Raw genomic sequence first — 16025 nt, 5'->3', positions numbered from 1 at the left:
TCTTGTGTACCGTGTGATGTGGCACATATTATCAGCAATGGCGGATAGAACGCGATAAAAATAATACCAATAAATCTAGTTAATACCAATAAATCTAGCTAGCTGAAAGATTAACTCAATTTTTCGCAATTTTTTTGGCCCCCATATACGAGGAGAAATGACTCTCTCACTTTGGTGGTTTCCTGGTCTAAAAATAGACCGACACGTGGTACACAAGAAGGGGAACCTGCCGATGACATCACGTTTCATTACCGCGCGGAAATTAAAAGGGTAGGTGACTTTGGTCGCAAAATGAATATACTTGTCGTTGTCAAAAAATTATGTTTGATATATCATTTTGAAGCTAAAAGATTTCTCTGTCTAGTCATGTCATAAAATATATTGTATTTTATGCCAAAGAATACATCCAATGGTGGAATGGCACTTTAAGTGCGTGCTTTATCCTCGGCAGGATCTTTGTGGTTTAAATTATTTGTTGATGTTTTGGGAAATAGAATGGTGGGCAGTATGGTGGAGCAGTGTTTAGCACTGTACGAAGGTTCTGGATTCGAACCTGGCAGCTGACTGGGGCCTTTGCGTGTGTGGATTTGCTCCAGGTGCTCTGGTTTCCTGTCACAATCCAAAGACATTTTGGATTAGGTCAACTGGCGACTCTAAATTGCCCGTAGTTGCAAAAGCGAGAGTGAATGGGTGGTTGTTCATCTCAGTGTTGGCCCTGTGTTAGATTGGCGGTCTGCCTGACGTGAACCCCACCTCACCTGAACTTCCTCTGTGACCCTGATGGATGCAATAGAATGGTAATTACCTGGATAAATGTGGTTCTGTGGAGCCTAGATTACGGTCATAGCCCATGAGAATCCCCTGTATACCTTCTTGAGCGTGTACATGTACACCAAGGCTTTGCTACAAAGTGGTTAAACAAAATATGTTGCAGTATTTACAATAAATCCTGCCTTACCATCTTTCCCTGGAGCTTCTTGCCAAGTTCCTGTCTGATCTGCCTTTGTTCTGCCAAACAGAGAACCCTTGTGGTTATCTAGCATTCTATTTCACCCCTCTGAACTGCCAGCACCGGTGAGAATCACCTAGATAACATAACACGATGTCCTGAGGAACCGGTGTGCCTTAGGACTGACTGGAAAGGTGTTCAGAGAGACGATGTTAACCTTGCAGAACAAGGTGCAAAGTAATGCCTGGGCAACAGCACATACATCCTATAGGAACCAGTTCAGCTATTTCGTATCTAGAATAGGGGCAGAAACCACCATTGTTTAGAATGACAAAATACACTGAGTAGAAACCCTCTCCTTTGAACCATGGGGTCTGTCTTTTCAACTGCAACTCCATCCAAAAGGATGCAAATCAGGATGTCATCACTGTCCAAGGAGTGAGGAGAGGACGGGGTACCAGATTCCTACATAAGCTCTACATGAGGTTAGACATGTATGAGCTGAGAAGAAGACCGGGAAAGATAGCAGCATGACCGCTGTATTTATTGGAAATGCTATATTACGGGCGGTACATGGTGTAGTGGTTAGCGCTGTCGCCTCACAGCAAGAAGGTTCTGGCGGCCAACGGGGCCTTTCTGTGTGGAGTTTGCATGTTCTCCCCGTGTCCACGTGGGTTTCCTCCGGGTGCTCCAGTTTCCCCCACAGTCCAAAGACATGCAGGTTAGGTTAACTGGTGACACTAAATTGACCGTAGGTGTGAATGTGAGTGTGAATGGTTGGTGGTCTCCATGTGTCAGCCCTGCGATGACCTGGCGACTTGTCCAGGGTGTACCCCGCCTCTCGCCCATAGTCAGTTGGGATAGGCTCCAGCTTGCCCGCGACCCTGCACAGGATAAGTGGTTACGGATAATGGATGGATGGATACTAGATCGTTTTTGGTGGAAGATTTTGGCATACATGAGCATGAGGAGTTTTGCGGCCCCCGGTGTCCATTCAGGTTTCCTTCGAGTGTCCTCGCAGTGTGCAGAAACATGCAGGTACACTGTCAGAAATAGGGGTACAGTTACAGTAGTCCATTTCTGTCCCCCAAGGTACAGTCTACACTAATATACCCCCTAGGGCTCATTATTGGACCTCAGGGTATCTATGTGTACCTCTTTCGGGCCAAAAAGCTACATATATGTTCCCAAGCAGTATATAAAAGGTACTGCCACAGTGACAAGCCGTTGTACCCCTTAAAGGCACAATAATGTACTTTATTCTGAGAGTGTAGACAGATCGGCTACACTAAATTGCCCCTAAGGGTAGAGAGAGAGTTGCTTTTTATTAACCACATATTCATGTAGACAACCGGCTGCATCGGAGCATAATTGTTCACACACTTGTCTACGTACTACGTGTGTTTCTGAAGGATTCCACTAGAGGGCACACCAGAAAACTCAGACCTATCAAACGTCCAGATTTGCATGATGTAAACCAGGGGTGTCAAACCTGATCCATAAAGGGCCGTGTGGCTGCAGGTTTTCATTCCAGCCATGCAGCAGCACCCTGATTTGGCTTATTCAATCAACTGACACACCCACCCTTTAATCAAGGGTGGGTGTGGCTGCAAGTATTTGACTGTGTGAAGACAGTTCAGTTGATTGAATGAGCCAAGTCAGGTGTGCTGCTGCATGGCTGGAATGAAAACCTGCAGCCACAAGGCCCTTTATGGATCAGGTTTGACACCCCTGATGTAAACAATAAACATGGCGACATTCTAGGTGGTTAGTATTTGGTTATAGTGCTTCTACACTGCCCCTACTGTTCACGCGTGCATTGCATTTTGAAGACGTGGACAACCGATGCACCGGAAGGGCGCAGGATACGTGAGGCACCGTCATGTGCATGTGAAGGCGTGTTTAAAACCAACTATACTTCCTGCCTAAGTGTGAAACAGGTTGTATGTTCAAGGGGGCGTGCAAAGCTCTGGTGTCCCAGACACAATGATTTCCCCCAACCTGTAACAGTGTTGCTGGAATAGGCTTTGGCTTCATGACATTCCCGACCAGGAAAATCGGCTGACTGAAGATAAAGGAACGAACGAAACACACCTAATTAAGTTTATTTGAAAATATCACAAGCAGGTAAAACTGTGGGTGTCAATAGTATTTGGTCAAACCTTCTAACGGAACAGGTGGGATTGGAAAGAATTCCTTCTGGAACAGGCAGGAATGGGGTTTTAAAAATTACCCCCATGTACCTCTACTGGGTATAGCGATAGAATTGTCAATTTATAACCTAGACGACCTCTCATTACCCATAGAGTGCAGCCAGCCATGCCATCGCAGGGCCCATTACATCTCCCCGGCCCAGACCAGGTGGTGGTTCTGGTGATCCATTGATATGTTGAATAGCCTCATTTCCTCAATATTTAATGGTCAAGAACAGAGTTTCTCCTGGGTCTAAGTGTTTTAAATAAAATGGATGTGAAATATCAACACAAAAGTATGCAGAAGACCATGCTATGCTGGCATTTAATTATTTTAGGAAAGTTTTCTGTCAATTTCCTGCAAAAAAGACAATTTCCACTTTAAATAAGAAAACAAAAGTCTCAAAAGAGTATGACCTCGGGTCTGAGGCAAAGCAGCATTTTAGGGACAGAGGCAGAACAGCATGTCTATGATCATGATTCCACTATTAATAAACTCTGACCTTCATTAAAAATAGCAACTTTGAGTCACGTCATACTGCTGGGCGATGTGGCCGTTTACAACAGAACATATTTTCCGCCATGTTTTTAACTGCTTTCGAGTCGCTGTGAAGCAGCTTGTTGGACATTTAATTAAAACCGTTTCTTTGATATTCAATTAAAAAAATGCAGCAAAACTTTTAAAAAAACATTGCCTTTTTCTATGTACAAAAAAGACCTACCTCTAAAACAGACTTTTAAAGCAGTCACATATTTAAAACAATTGGGGAGGGATGGGGGAAAAAAGAAAAATCATTTAAAAAAGGGCTACAAACTACTGTTCTAAAATGATAGTGTTGTCTCTTTCGCTCTGGAGGACCAAAATAAAGCCGATTTTTAGGTGCCGACAAAAGGTTTCTCGTGTGTGTGTGTGAGAGAGAGAGAGAGAGAATATGTGTGTTTGTACATGTGTGAACGTTTGCTAGATTTCATTGCCCTCCTTGTGAGCGCATAGCTTCCTTCATGTGTTTTTAATGCTGCCAAAAGAAGTTAAACTTTCCATTGCTTGGTCTTTGCACTCTTGAAAGTGTCTCCAGTAGAATTAATGTCTGTTTCCTTTAATTGACGAGGGGACAGGCTCCTTTAGATGTCAGTGTCTCTCCTTTGATGTCCAAAGCAGCAGAAATTGGAGACACACTGGCTGTTGATTCCTGCACGGATGAGCTGCGAGATGAGAGAAAGAGAGAAAGAGAGAGAGAGGCTGTCATTTGAAGTGTACAAGGAAGCAAATTTTACTGCAGCCTTCATACTTTTAGATCTGGGTTCGTAAAATTTGCATGTCGTAAAATTTCTATATCATAGGAGAAGAAGAACGACTTGATTCTTCTCAGCACTTAACCCATCTGAAGCAGCGAACACACACACACACACACACACACCCAGAGCAGTGGGCAGCTATGCTACAGCACCCGGAGGAAACCCACGCGGACAACATGCAAACTCCGCACAGAAAGGCCCTCGCCAGCCACGGGGCTCGAACCCGGACCTTCTTGCTGTGAGGCGACAGCGCTAACCACTACACCACCGTGCCGCCCCAAAATGCACCACACATGGAATATTTTTCTGGATGAAAGCTCCACGTACAAGTTTTGCTCCTTGGTCTGAACTTACACCAGCTGACTCGGGTGAAATGTTATCAGTTTAATTTCACACCTGTATGGTTATGGGTCATGTTGGACTGGTTGATCTTGGTAGCAATCAAGGCAAATTGTTCTTTCATCTGGGAACAAGAACACCTACCATGTCTTCATTTGCCATGCTGGTAGGAATATGCTGGATGCTCCGTGGTTGCTTCAATAGTAACCTGTGGCTGCTGGACACCATTTTCCTGCAGTTTCATTTAACAAGTGAGCAACAAACACACTGTGAGAACACTCAATACTTTGTAATCGTGGTTACTGTTGCTGCTTTACCTCGACTGAGACGCTGGCAGGAGGCACTTGGGTGTACTGGGGTATGTATGTCCCTTGCATAGCTGTGTTTGCCGGTATATACTGAAAACAGAGTAAAGAAGAGGTGGAATAATTACTGAAGGAACCAAACATGATAGGTTATGCTGTTATCGGAAAATACAGGAAGTATTCCAGTAATTCTCCAATGTCCTGAAGTGTGTTATTCCTTTAATACCATCGAAATTTGCCAATGCTGACACTTGAATGATGTCATACTTTTTTTTTAATCCATTTATGGTTTCAGTTAACGTTGTCAACTGTAAGTCGGTTCCTGTTATCACTTGCGTTTTACGGAGCTACTGTATACAAACAGCTCTTCCATCACCAGCCTTTCTTTCTCCAAGACGAAACAAAATCAGCTTGTCTTGTTTCAATAACTCCTTACAGAAAGCTTCACCAGCAATTACAGTGTCTTGCAAAAGTGTTCATCCCCCTTGGTGTTTGTCCTGTTTTGTCGCGTTACAAGCTGGAATTAAAATGGATTTTTGGAGGGTGAGCACCACGTTGATTTACACAACATGCCTACCACTTTAAAGGTGAAAACTGTTGTTTTATTGTGACACAAACAATAATTAAGATGAAAAAATAGAAATCTGGAGTGTGCATAGGTATTCACTCCCTCAAAGTCAATACTTTGTAGAGCCAGCTTTTGCTGCAACTACAGCTGCAAGTCTCTTGGGGGTATGTCTCTATTAGCTTAGCACATCTAGCCACTGGGATTTTTGCCCATTCCTCAAGGCAAAACTGCTCCAACTCCTTCAAGTTAGATGGGTTGCGTTGGTGTACAGTGATCTTCAAGTTATGCCACAGATTCTCAATTGGATTGAGGTCTGGGCTTTGATTAGGCCATTCCAATACATTTAAATGTTTCCCTTTAAACCACTCCAGTGTAGCTTTAGCAGTATGTTTAGGGTCATTGTCCTACGGAATGTGGACCTTCATCCCAGTCTCAAACCTCTGGCTGACTCAAACAGGTTTTCCTCCAGAATTGCCCTGTATTTAGTGCCATCCATCTTTCCTTCAGTCCTGACCAGCTTTCCTGTCCTTGCAGATGAAAAATATCCCCACAGCATGATGCTGCCACCACCATGCTTCACTGTAGGAATGGTGTTCTCAGGGTGTTGGGTTTGCACCACACGTGGTGTTTCCCATGATGGCCAAAAAGATAAATTTTAGTCTCATTTGACCAGAGAATCTTCTTCCATGTGTTTGGGGAGTCTGTCACATGCTGTTGGGCAAACTCCAAATGTGTTTTCTTAAGCAATGACTTTTTTCTGGCCACTCTTTCATAAAGCCCCGCTCTGTAGAGTGTATGGCTTAAAGTGGTCCTATGGACAGATTCTCTCATCTCCGCTGTGGATCTTTGCAGCTCCTTCAGTGTTATCGTTGGTGTCTTTGTTGCATCTCTGATTAATGCCCTCCTTGCCCGGTCTGTGAGTTTTGGTGGGCGGCCTTCTCTTGTCAGGTTTGTAGTGGTGCCATATTATTTCCATTTTGCTGTAATGGATTTAATGGTGCTCCCTGGGATATTCAAAGTTTGGGATATTTTTTATAACCCAACCCTGATCTATACTTCTCCACAACTTTGTCTCTGACCTGTTTGGAGGCTCCTTGGTTTTCATGTTGCTTGCTTAGTAGTGTTGCAGAGTCAGGGTCCTTCCAGAACAGGTTGATTTATACAGACATCATGTGACAGGTCATGTGACACTTTGATTGCACACAGGTGGATCTTAATCAACTAATTATGTGACTTATGAAGTGAATTGGTTGGACCAGCTCTTATTTAGGGGTTTCATGCAAAAGGGGGTGAATACTTATGCACACTACAGATTTCTGTTTTTTCATCTTAATTACTGTTTGTGTCACAATAAAAAAACAATTTTCACCTTTAAAGTGGTAGCCATGTTGTGTAAATCAAATGGTGCTAACCCTCCAAAAATCCATTTTAATTTCAGCTTGTAATGCAGCAAAACAGGACCAACACCAAGGGGGATGAACACTTTTGCAAGACACTTTATACTCTACAGAACAATCACCTTAAAATACACCTGCAATTTGCTGTGCAGTCAGAACTACTGCTTAATTAACTTCATTAACACCTTCTGACCACCTTCTGGTGTGGGATAAAACATTATAAGTCATGACCCTGTTGCTGTTGACATTGTGTCGAGTGTTGGGGACTCACCGTGCCGGTGCTGCCCAGGGAAAGGTGACTGAGCTGCTGGGTCAGTGGCATCATGGCAGCAGGTTGGATGGACAGAGTGTGATCCATGGTAGGTGTGAGGAGTGTTCCCTGTGGAAATGAGAGCAAAGCTGATGAGAACCATACAGTAGGAGGACTAAGTTGATGTCAGTGCTGCTTTGATGGAAGACGTACCGTGGGCTGCATGAGGTACGACTGATGGTGCATCCAGGATGGATTGTGTACCTGTAATACATAATCACTGAGTTTCTCACCGAGTCAGCACACACTGTCACTCGTTCTTAGCAGCATTATACAACTAATTCATATAATTATTCTTTAATCAGCTTTTTTTTAAAATTAAAAACGTCTTAATGAAAATCAGGTTTGAAATCATTTCTGTTTTTCACTCAACATTCAACTGACTTATGGAGTGACAAAAAAAAAAAAAAATATATATATATATATATATATATATATATATATATATATATATATATATTAGTATAAATATGCAGGTGATTATAGGAAATTGCGCACGCTGATTGGTCGAGACATTCAGACTATTTCTCGATAATCACCTTGAGCGGCTCGGCAAAATGGCGGCCAATCGCTTCGTCACTGTAAGCGAGCAAGAATTACAAACGATGAAAGAACATCTCATCTCATCTCATTATCTCTAGCCGCTTTATCCTGTTCTACAGGGTCGCAGGCGAGCTGGAGCCTATCCCAGCTGACTACGGGCGAAAGGCGGGGTACACCCTGGACAAGTCGCCAGGTCATCACAGGGCTGACACATAGACACAGACAACCATTCACACTCACATTCACACCTACGGTCAATTTAGAGTCACCAGTTAACCTAACCTGCATGTCTTTGGACTGTGGGGGAAACCGGAGCACCCGGAGGAAACTCACGTAGACACAGCGAGAACATGCAAACTCCACACAGAAAGGCCCCCGTCGGCTGCTGGGCTCGAACCCAGAACCTTCTTGCTGTGAGGCGACAGCGCTAACCACTACACCACCGTGCCACCCTTGAAATACATTTTATTTTATTTTATTTTATTTTATTTTTTTAATAATCACCCGTGTATTTATACTAAAACAATTATCCACCTCCGGCTCATTGAATATCGACTTTGACTTCGTCTGTTTTTATTAACTGATATTCACGTCGCCTTTGGCAAATAATTGTTAATTATAACTCTTGTAAGTCGATCTAAATCCCTAACTATCACACTGATATCACTTAAAAAATACCACCTTGGTAGCCTTGAAGGGGAACCTGCAAAATCATTGTCCGTAGACTTATGAACTGAACTAGGTAAAAGGTACAGTACAGTACCAGTCAAAAGTTTGGACGCACCTTCTAATTCTAATTCAATGTTTTTCTTTAATTTTTATTCATTAAAACTCACTTCCTCATGTCTTAAAGTAATTACGGATGTCGTTTCTCTTTACTTAGTTGAGCAATTCTTGACATAATATGGATTACTGCAGTTGTGGATGGGATAGGGCGATTTTATCATTTGCGTTTTTATTATTTATTATTTACTGCTTGATCTCAAACGCATTAAGAAGCAAGAAACTCGTCCACTCATTAACTTTTGACGAGACACACCTATTAATTGAAAAGCATTCCAGGTGACTACCTCATGAAGCTGGTTAAGATAATGCCAATAGTGTACAAAGTGTCATGAAGGTAAACGCTGGATACCCTGAACGATCTAAAATATCAAATATTTTGTTTCTTTAACACTTTTTTTGTTGACCACGTAACGCCGTCTATGTTCCATCTGTTATTTGATAGTTTTGATGTCTTCAGTATTGCTCCACAATGTAGAAAAAACAGAAAACACCCATGAATGAGTAGAGTATGGGTGTACAAACTTTTGACTGGTACTGAAGAATTGTAGAAACAAGCCACATTGAAACGAGAACTCAAATTAGACTTGATGTAAAATAATTAATTAATGATAAAGACTCGTTTTAGAAAACCAGAATTAAAATAATCATGCTTTTTATGTCATGCATGCTAGGAAAAGAAAAAAAAAAAACGTTGAATTTAGAACGCAGTCCGAATGATGGAACATTTATAGGTTCAATGCTTCCTTATTAAAGACTAAGTCCTAAGAAAAGCTCTTCAGCTCGTTAAAAATCCTCAGCGATCCAAAGAATCCTTGCCCGAACTTGTTTGAGGATTAGCACATTTAAGGAAGAACTGACCATCATGTACTGTACATCATGAATTTTCCCAAAAGGATGGTGAAAAATAACTTTCTATAAACTGTGTATTGGTAAACACATAGACTGGGCTGCAAGATTTACAGTGCTCAGCGTAAATGAGTGCACCCCCTTTGAAAAGTAACATTTTAAACAATCTCTCAATTTCCAAAATGTTGACAAGTTTAATATAACATCTGTTTAACTTATAACGTGAAAGTAAGGTTAATAATATAACTTAGATTACACATTTTTCAGTTTTACTCAAATTAGGGTGGTGCAAAAACGAGTACACCCCACAACAAAAACTACTACATCTAGTACTTTGTATGGCCTCCATGATTTTTAATGACAGCACCAAGTCTTCTAGGCTTGGAATGAACAAGTTGGCGACATTTTGCAACATCAATCTTTTTTCCATTCTTCAACAATGACCTCTTTTAGTGACTGGATGCTGGATGGAGAGTGATGCTCAACTTGTCTCTTCAGAATTCCCCAAAGAAAATAATTTCTTTACACCACAAAGGTGAAGGCTACAAGAAGATCAGCAAAGCTTTACTTATCAGTCAGAATACTGTAGCAAAAGTGGTACAAAAATTTAAGAAAGATGGAACTGCAACCATCTCACAGAGACGTCCAGGTCGTCCACGGAAGTTAACACCTCGACAGGAGCGTCTTCTGATGAGAAGGGTTGAAGAAAATCGGCATGCAAGTTCGCTGCAGTTATCTAAAGAAGTAGAAAGCCAAACTGGGGTGACTATTTCCCGTGGCACAATACGGCGTACACTGCAGAGGAATGGCATTGCGTGGATGCCGTCCACGAAAGAAGCCTCTCCTAAAGCCCAGGCACAAAAAAGCCCGCCTAGAGTTTGCCAGGGCCCATGCTGACAAAGATGAAGACTACTGGGACTCTATACTCTGGAGTGATGAGACCAAGATAAATGTTTTCGGAACTGATGGCTTCAAAACTGTATGGCATCGCAAAGGTGAGGAATACGAAGAAAAATGCATGGTGCCTACAGTGAAACATGGTGGTGGCAGTGTCCTTATGTGGGGCTGCATGAGTGCTGCTGGTGTCGGGGAGCTGCATTTCATTGATGGCATCATGAATTCACGGATGTATTGCTCTATACTGAAAGAGAAGATGCTACCATCACTCCATGCCCTTGGTCGTCGTGCACTTTTCCAACATGACAATGATCCTCAACACACATCTAAGGCCACTGTTGGATTTCTGAAGAAGAACAGGGTGAAAGTGATTCAGTGGCCAAGTACGTCTCCTGATCTGAACCCAATCGAACACCTATGGGGAATTCTGAAGAGACAAGTTGAGCATCACTCTCCATCCAGCATCCAGTCACTAAAAGAGGTCATTGTTGAAGAATGGAAAAAGATTGATGTTGCAAAATGTCGCCAACTTGTTCATTCCATGCCTAGAAGACTTGGTGCTGTCATTAAAAATCATGGAGGCCATACAAAGTACTAGATGTAGTAGTTTTTGTTGTGGGGTGTACTCATTTTTGCACCACCGTAATTTGAGTAAAACTGAAAAACGTGTAATCTAAGTTATATTATTAACCTTACTTTCACGTTATAAGTTAAACAGATGTTATATTAAACTTTGTCTTGTCAACATTTTGGAAATTGTTTGTGTTCATTGAGATATTGTTAAAATGTTACTTTTCAAAGGGGGTGCGCTCATTTACGCCGAGCACTGTAACAATTAAAAAAAAAAAAAAGGCCTAAATGTGAGGCATGAAAGCAGCCCTGACCTGGTATGTTGAAACAGGGGAATGCATGTACGGAGAGACGGAGGTTTGTGTGATCATTCTGTTGGGAGCAATGCAGTAGGGAGAGGAGAAGAACCTGCAGGGGGAGACACACACACAAATACACGTCATTTTCACAGCTCTGTCTGGAGTGAGGATAAACAATTCTCAATCATCTCACAGTGTTAGTGTTAGCGTATATGGCTGCTAAAACACAAGCTCACCCATTCTGTAGGGCAGGTGTCGGGTCATAGGTCAGCATCATTCCACCCTATAATGACAAAAAAAAAAGTGAGTGTACGAAATTCAGACAGAGAAAGTATGGTGTGTGAAAGGAAAGTAAGTGTGGACACCTGTAGTATTGTAGTCAAGACCACTTAAACTGAGACCAACCCTGTGACCGAAATCACTCCCTGCTCACCATATAGTGAACGATATAGTGAGTTCGCCGTTCGATGACACAACAGTAGTGGGCCTTATCCAGGGTGACAACGACATGGCCTACAGAGAGGAGGTGATACACCTAGTGGACTGGTGCAAAACCGACAACCTGGTCCTGAATGTCGCCAAAGCCAAGGAGATCATTGTTGACTTCAGGAGGAGCCGGCCCACTCACACACCACTCAATCAACGAAACAGCAGTGGAGAGAGTCAGCAGCACAAAGTTCCTGGGGGTGCAGATAACGGACACTCTGACCTGGTCCCATCACACCGGGGCCCTTGTAAAGAGGGCTCAGAAGCGCATGCACTTTCTGCGCCGGATGAAGAAGGCACATCTCCCCCCCTCCAATTCTCACCACTTTCTACAGAGGCACTATAGAAAGCATACTGACTTGCTGCATCTCTGTCTGGTCAGGAGCCTGTAGGGCCTCTGACTGGAAGTCCCTGCAGAGGGTGGTGAAGACAGCGGAGAAAATCATCAGGACTTCACTTCCTCTGATAGAGGATATTGCAGAAAAACGCTGCCTGACCAGGGCTCGCAACATCAGCAGAGACACCTCCCACCCTCACTATGGACTGTTCTCGCTGCTGGTTTCTGGAAAGAGGCTGTGCAGCCTCCGGAGTAGAACAGCCAGGTTCTACAACAGCTTTTTCCCACATGCCATAAGACTGTTGAACCAAAATAATCCCCACCCACCCATCACCTAGGCAATATACTTTAAATTCAGGCAATACACTTTATATTGTATATAGGACTTTATACACAGTTTTCTTGCGGATCCCACATCGGCGCCCACCGGCCGGGGTGGGATCTGCACGCCTCAGAGCGAGCGGCGCACCACCGGCCCACCTAGGCCGCCCCGTCGGCGAGGTGGAGCCAGAGCGCGCGTGATGGTACCCGAAAGACGGTGAACTATGCCCAGGCAGGGCGAAGCCAGAGGAAACTCTGGTGGAGGCCCGCAGCGGTCCTGACGTGCAAATCGGTCATCCGACCTGGGTATAGGGGCGAAAGACTAATCGAACCATCTAGTAGCTGGTTCCCTCCGAAGTTTCCCTCAGGATAGCTGGCGCTCGAGAAAGCTTTGCAGTTTTATCCGGTAAAGCTAATGACTAGAGGCCTTGGGGCCGAAACGATCTCAACCTATTCTCAAGTGAAAGTTGTACAGTCACATTTTTACTGAAGTTAAAGTCCTGAAGTATTTGTTTTTAAAAATACTTAAGTACATTTTCTGTCAACGCATTGTTGTATTATTGTCACAGCGCTTACAAAACCTAATGCCTCTGAAGCAACTGACTGGATTTACTGACTAGCTTGTAGAACCTGTAGAATAAACGCCTGGTAGAATGTTACAAAACGAAACAAACCGAACTGAAAAAGAGCCATTGTCTCATCTCATCTCATCTCATCTCATTATCTGTAGCCGCTTTATCCTGTTCTACAGGGTCGCAGGCAAGCTGGAGCCTATCCCAGCTGACTACGGGCGAAAGGCGGGGTACACCCTGGACAAGTCGCCAGGTCATCACAGGGCCGACACATAGACACAGACAACCATTCACATACATGTCAACCTATACGGAATGTCCGTATTTTATACGGATTTGATTCAATAAACGTAGTATACGGGCGTATAAATAAAGTTATGCGGATTCTTTAAAAAAACTTCAATATTTATTTAGAGCTATAATCAATTCCCACGATGATAAAAGAGCGCATAACATTTACAAATGTACTGTACACCACAGACGCCAGTAAAGAGTCTTATGAAATCGCACGTTATCTTGTGGTAGCGAGACTTCGTTCCACTTCTGATCATGCGCACACCGCATTGCGAGAATCCCACCAACCGTGAAGTCATAGACATATAAACATAGATGCCGCCTTCTGCGTAGAATCATACGTCATCCTCGCCGCCATATTGGATGTGGCAAAGTGGAGATTCTTCAACCGTCTCTGGTATAGCGTCTAGACAGTAGCCGAGAATAAAGATGCCTCATTCATGTGCTGCGTTTAACTGTACCAACAGGTTTACCGTCCAAACGAGATCACATGGGATTACCTTTCACAGGTGAGACTGGAAAAATACTTTTCATTGTATTTGGTCATTATAACGTAATTTTACGAACAGATTTTCCTGACTTTGTGGCTAATATGAAGTCTCGCGCATAATAGCCACTCGGTGAAACCTGTCTCCAAACAACGAAGTATTTCCTTCGTAACTACGCTGATAACACTTTGTGTTTTTGTCAAACATTGGAGCTTTGTATTCATTCTGAAGGTTTATTGTTATTAATATTGAATAAAAAGTAACTTGGATATATCATTGTTAATTATCATTCAAATTTTAGGTAAATTACTTTAATTTGCATCTTATACAGATTTTGGAGGTTGGTTATACAGGTTTGATTGACCAAAGGTTGACATGTATGCATTCACACTCAATTTAGAGTCACCAGTTAACCTAACCTGCATGTCTTTGGAGGAAACCGGAGCACCCGGAGGAAGCCCATGCGGACAACATGCAAACTCCGCACAGAAAGGCCCTCACCAGCCATGGGGCTCGAACCCAGACCTTCTTGCTGTGAGGTGACAGCGCTAACCACTTCACCACCGTGCCACCGGAGCCATTGTCATTTTTTTTTAAATTGTAAAACTCCTCCCCACCCCCACAAAGCAGCATGGTAGTGTTCTGACACAGCTCTGGCAATGTGTGCACACATGTATGTGTATGTGTAAAGAAGACAGTGGAATAGCTGTAAATGCAGCTTGCTCAGAAAATAAAAATGACAATCCAACCTGATTGAAACCCAGGTCCACACCTCGAGCTTAATAACTGCCCAACAGCAACACTGCTTTAAGCAAGATAAAAAAAAATGCAAGACCATCATCTGACATCAAAACAAAAACGCCAACAATTTGTTGTGACTGGCTAGTACAATACTGTCCATCTCACAGGTCTCATGTGCGCGTGCGCATGTATTCATGCACATATGAATCTGCCTGTGGAATCATGGTGGTTTAACGTTAAGCTAGCTAGTCAGTGAAGCTCCACCTGACATGCTAGCAAACGCTTTTCAAACTCAAACTCATATTGTGTAGCTAACACTACTAGAAAAGAAAGAGTTCTACATTCTGTTTATTTGGCAAGATTATGCTAAAACATATTTCTGAAAGCACTTCAGATAAGTTAATGTTATTCATGTTAACGTAACTCCATTTTTACATGCTAACTAACAGTGTCCGAGTTAACTAGCTATGTTTTAACATTAGCCGTGGATAAGGCTACGGCAACTTGGCGGGCAAATCCATAGAAAATCATTTGACTAACCAGACTGCATAGCTATTGCAACGTTATCGCTAGCTCTAAAAGCACAGACAACTTCACTGCAAGCTTTCTCTTGGAATAGAACGTTTACACACCTCAATATGCTTCCGCAGGTTGGATGGCGAGTTTTAGGCTGTGATGTGGTTCATTTTAGGTAAACAAAGCAAACATTTAAAACGAAACGACTCTTTATTCCTTTCAGAAAACTGAAACATGGGTTCTAGCTATAGCCATGAGTGTGTGCATTCCCCAGAAGAACCGCCTCCTTCCATTCTGCCATCAACTGATCGTGTTAAATAATGCTGCGGAGAAATCACCAAACTTGATTTTATAGTCTATGGACGTGACGTGACCCTAGTGATTACTGATCGGCTGTCTCAGTGTCACCTGCGAAAAAACCAATCACGTTTTAGAAAAGAAAAGACAAAAACATCCACTTTCAAAGCTGCTTCATAGTAACGAGGACCTTGATAGAAATGTAGTGGAGTGAAAAGTACGATATTTGTCTTTCAAATTTAGTGAAGTTAAAGTCATAAGTTGCCAAAAAAAAGAATACTCAAGTAAAGTACAGATACTCAAAAAGTGTACTTAAGTACAGTACTCAAGTAATGCCGCTTTTCCACTACCAACGCGGCTGAGCTGGGCTGAGCCGTGCCGTGCTGAGTCGAGCTGAGTGGGGCTGTTGGAGTTGCATTTCGACTACAACCGCGCTGAATCGTGCTGGCTGGAAGTGGGTGGACACATTGGGTGGAGTTAGCGAAAGTGGGTGGAGGTCACGTGATGTCATTAGGCGGCGCAAACAGTGGCATCAGTGAGCTTTTAAGCGGTAGTCTCACGACCCGGATAGTAAACAATAAACATGGAGTCGTTAGTGTTGCTGGTCTTGGTGCTGTGGCTTGTTGTCACCGACAACGCCAACAGATTCTGGCAAGAGCGTATAGATGAGGCGAGG

General features: G+C 43.0%; 1 protein-coding gene across 8 annotated transcripts in view; it reads right to left on the bottom strand.

Annotated features, from left to right (window-relative positions):
* Nucleotides 1–3448: 3448 nt before the first annotated feature.
* Nucleotides 3449–16025, bottom strand: part of rbms2b (RNA binding motif, single stranded interacting protein 2b) — a 70358-nt gene continuing 57781 nt past the window's right edge. For 7 of the 8 annotated variants that reach the window (XM_060937440.1, XM_060937438.1, XM_060937442.1 and 4 more), the window contains exons 8-14: nt 11534–11580; nt 11313–11406; nt 7510–7560; nt 7318–7425; nt 5094–5174; nt 4921–5008; nt 4256–4344 (exon numbers count right to left, since the gene is read on the bottom strand). In XM_060937440.1, the coding sequence (XP_060793423.1) occupies nt 4928–5008; nt 5094–5174; nt 7318–7425; nt 7510–7560; nt 11313–11406; nt 11534–11580 (462 nt within the window). In that variant the 3' untranslated portion in view covers nt 4256–4344; nt 4921–4927. Of the gene's footprint in view, nt 4345–4920; nt 5009–5093; nt 5175–7317; nt 7426–7509; nt 7561–11312; nt 11407–11533; nt 11581–16025 lie in introns of all 8 variants that reach the window. The other variant, XM_060937439.1, reaches the window with a different exon arrangement.

The sequence above is a fragment of the Neoarius graeffei genome, chromosome 13 (assembly GCF_027579695.1).
Source record: "Neoarius graeffei isolate fNeoGra1 chromosome 13, fNeoGra1.pri, whole genome shotgun sequence".
In the NCBI taxonomy this organism is placed as follows: Eukaryota; Metazoa; Chordata; class Actinopteri; order Siluriformes; family Ariidae; genus Neoarius; species Neoarius graeffei.
This window is presented reverse-complemented; position numbering and strand designations above follow the sequence as displayed.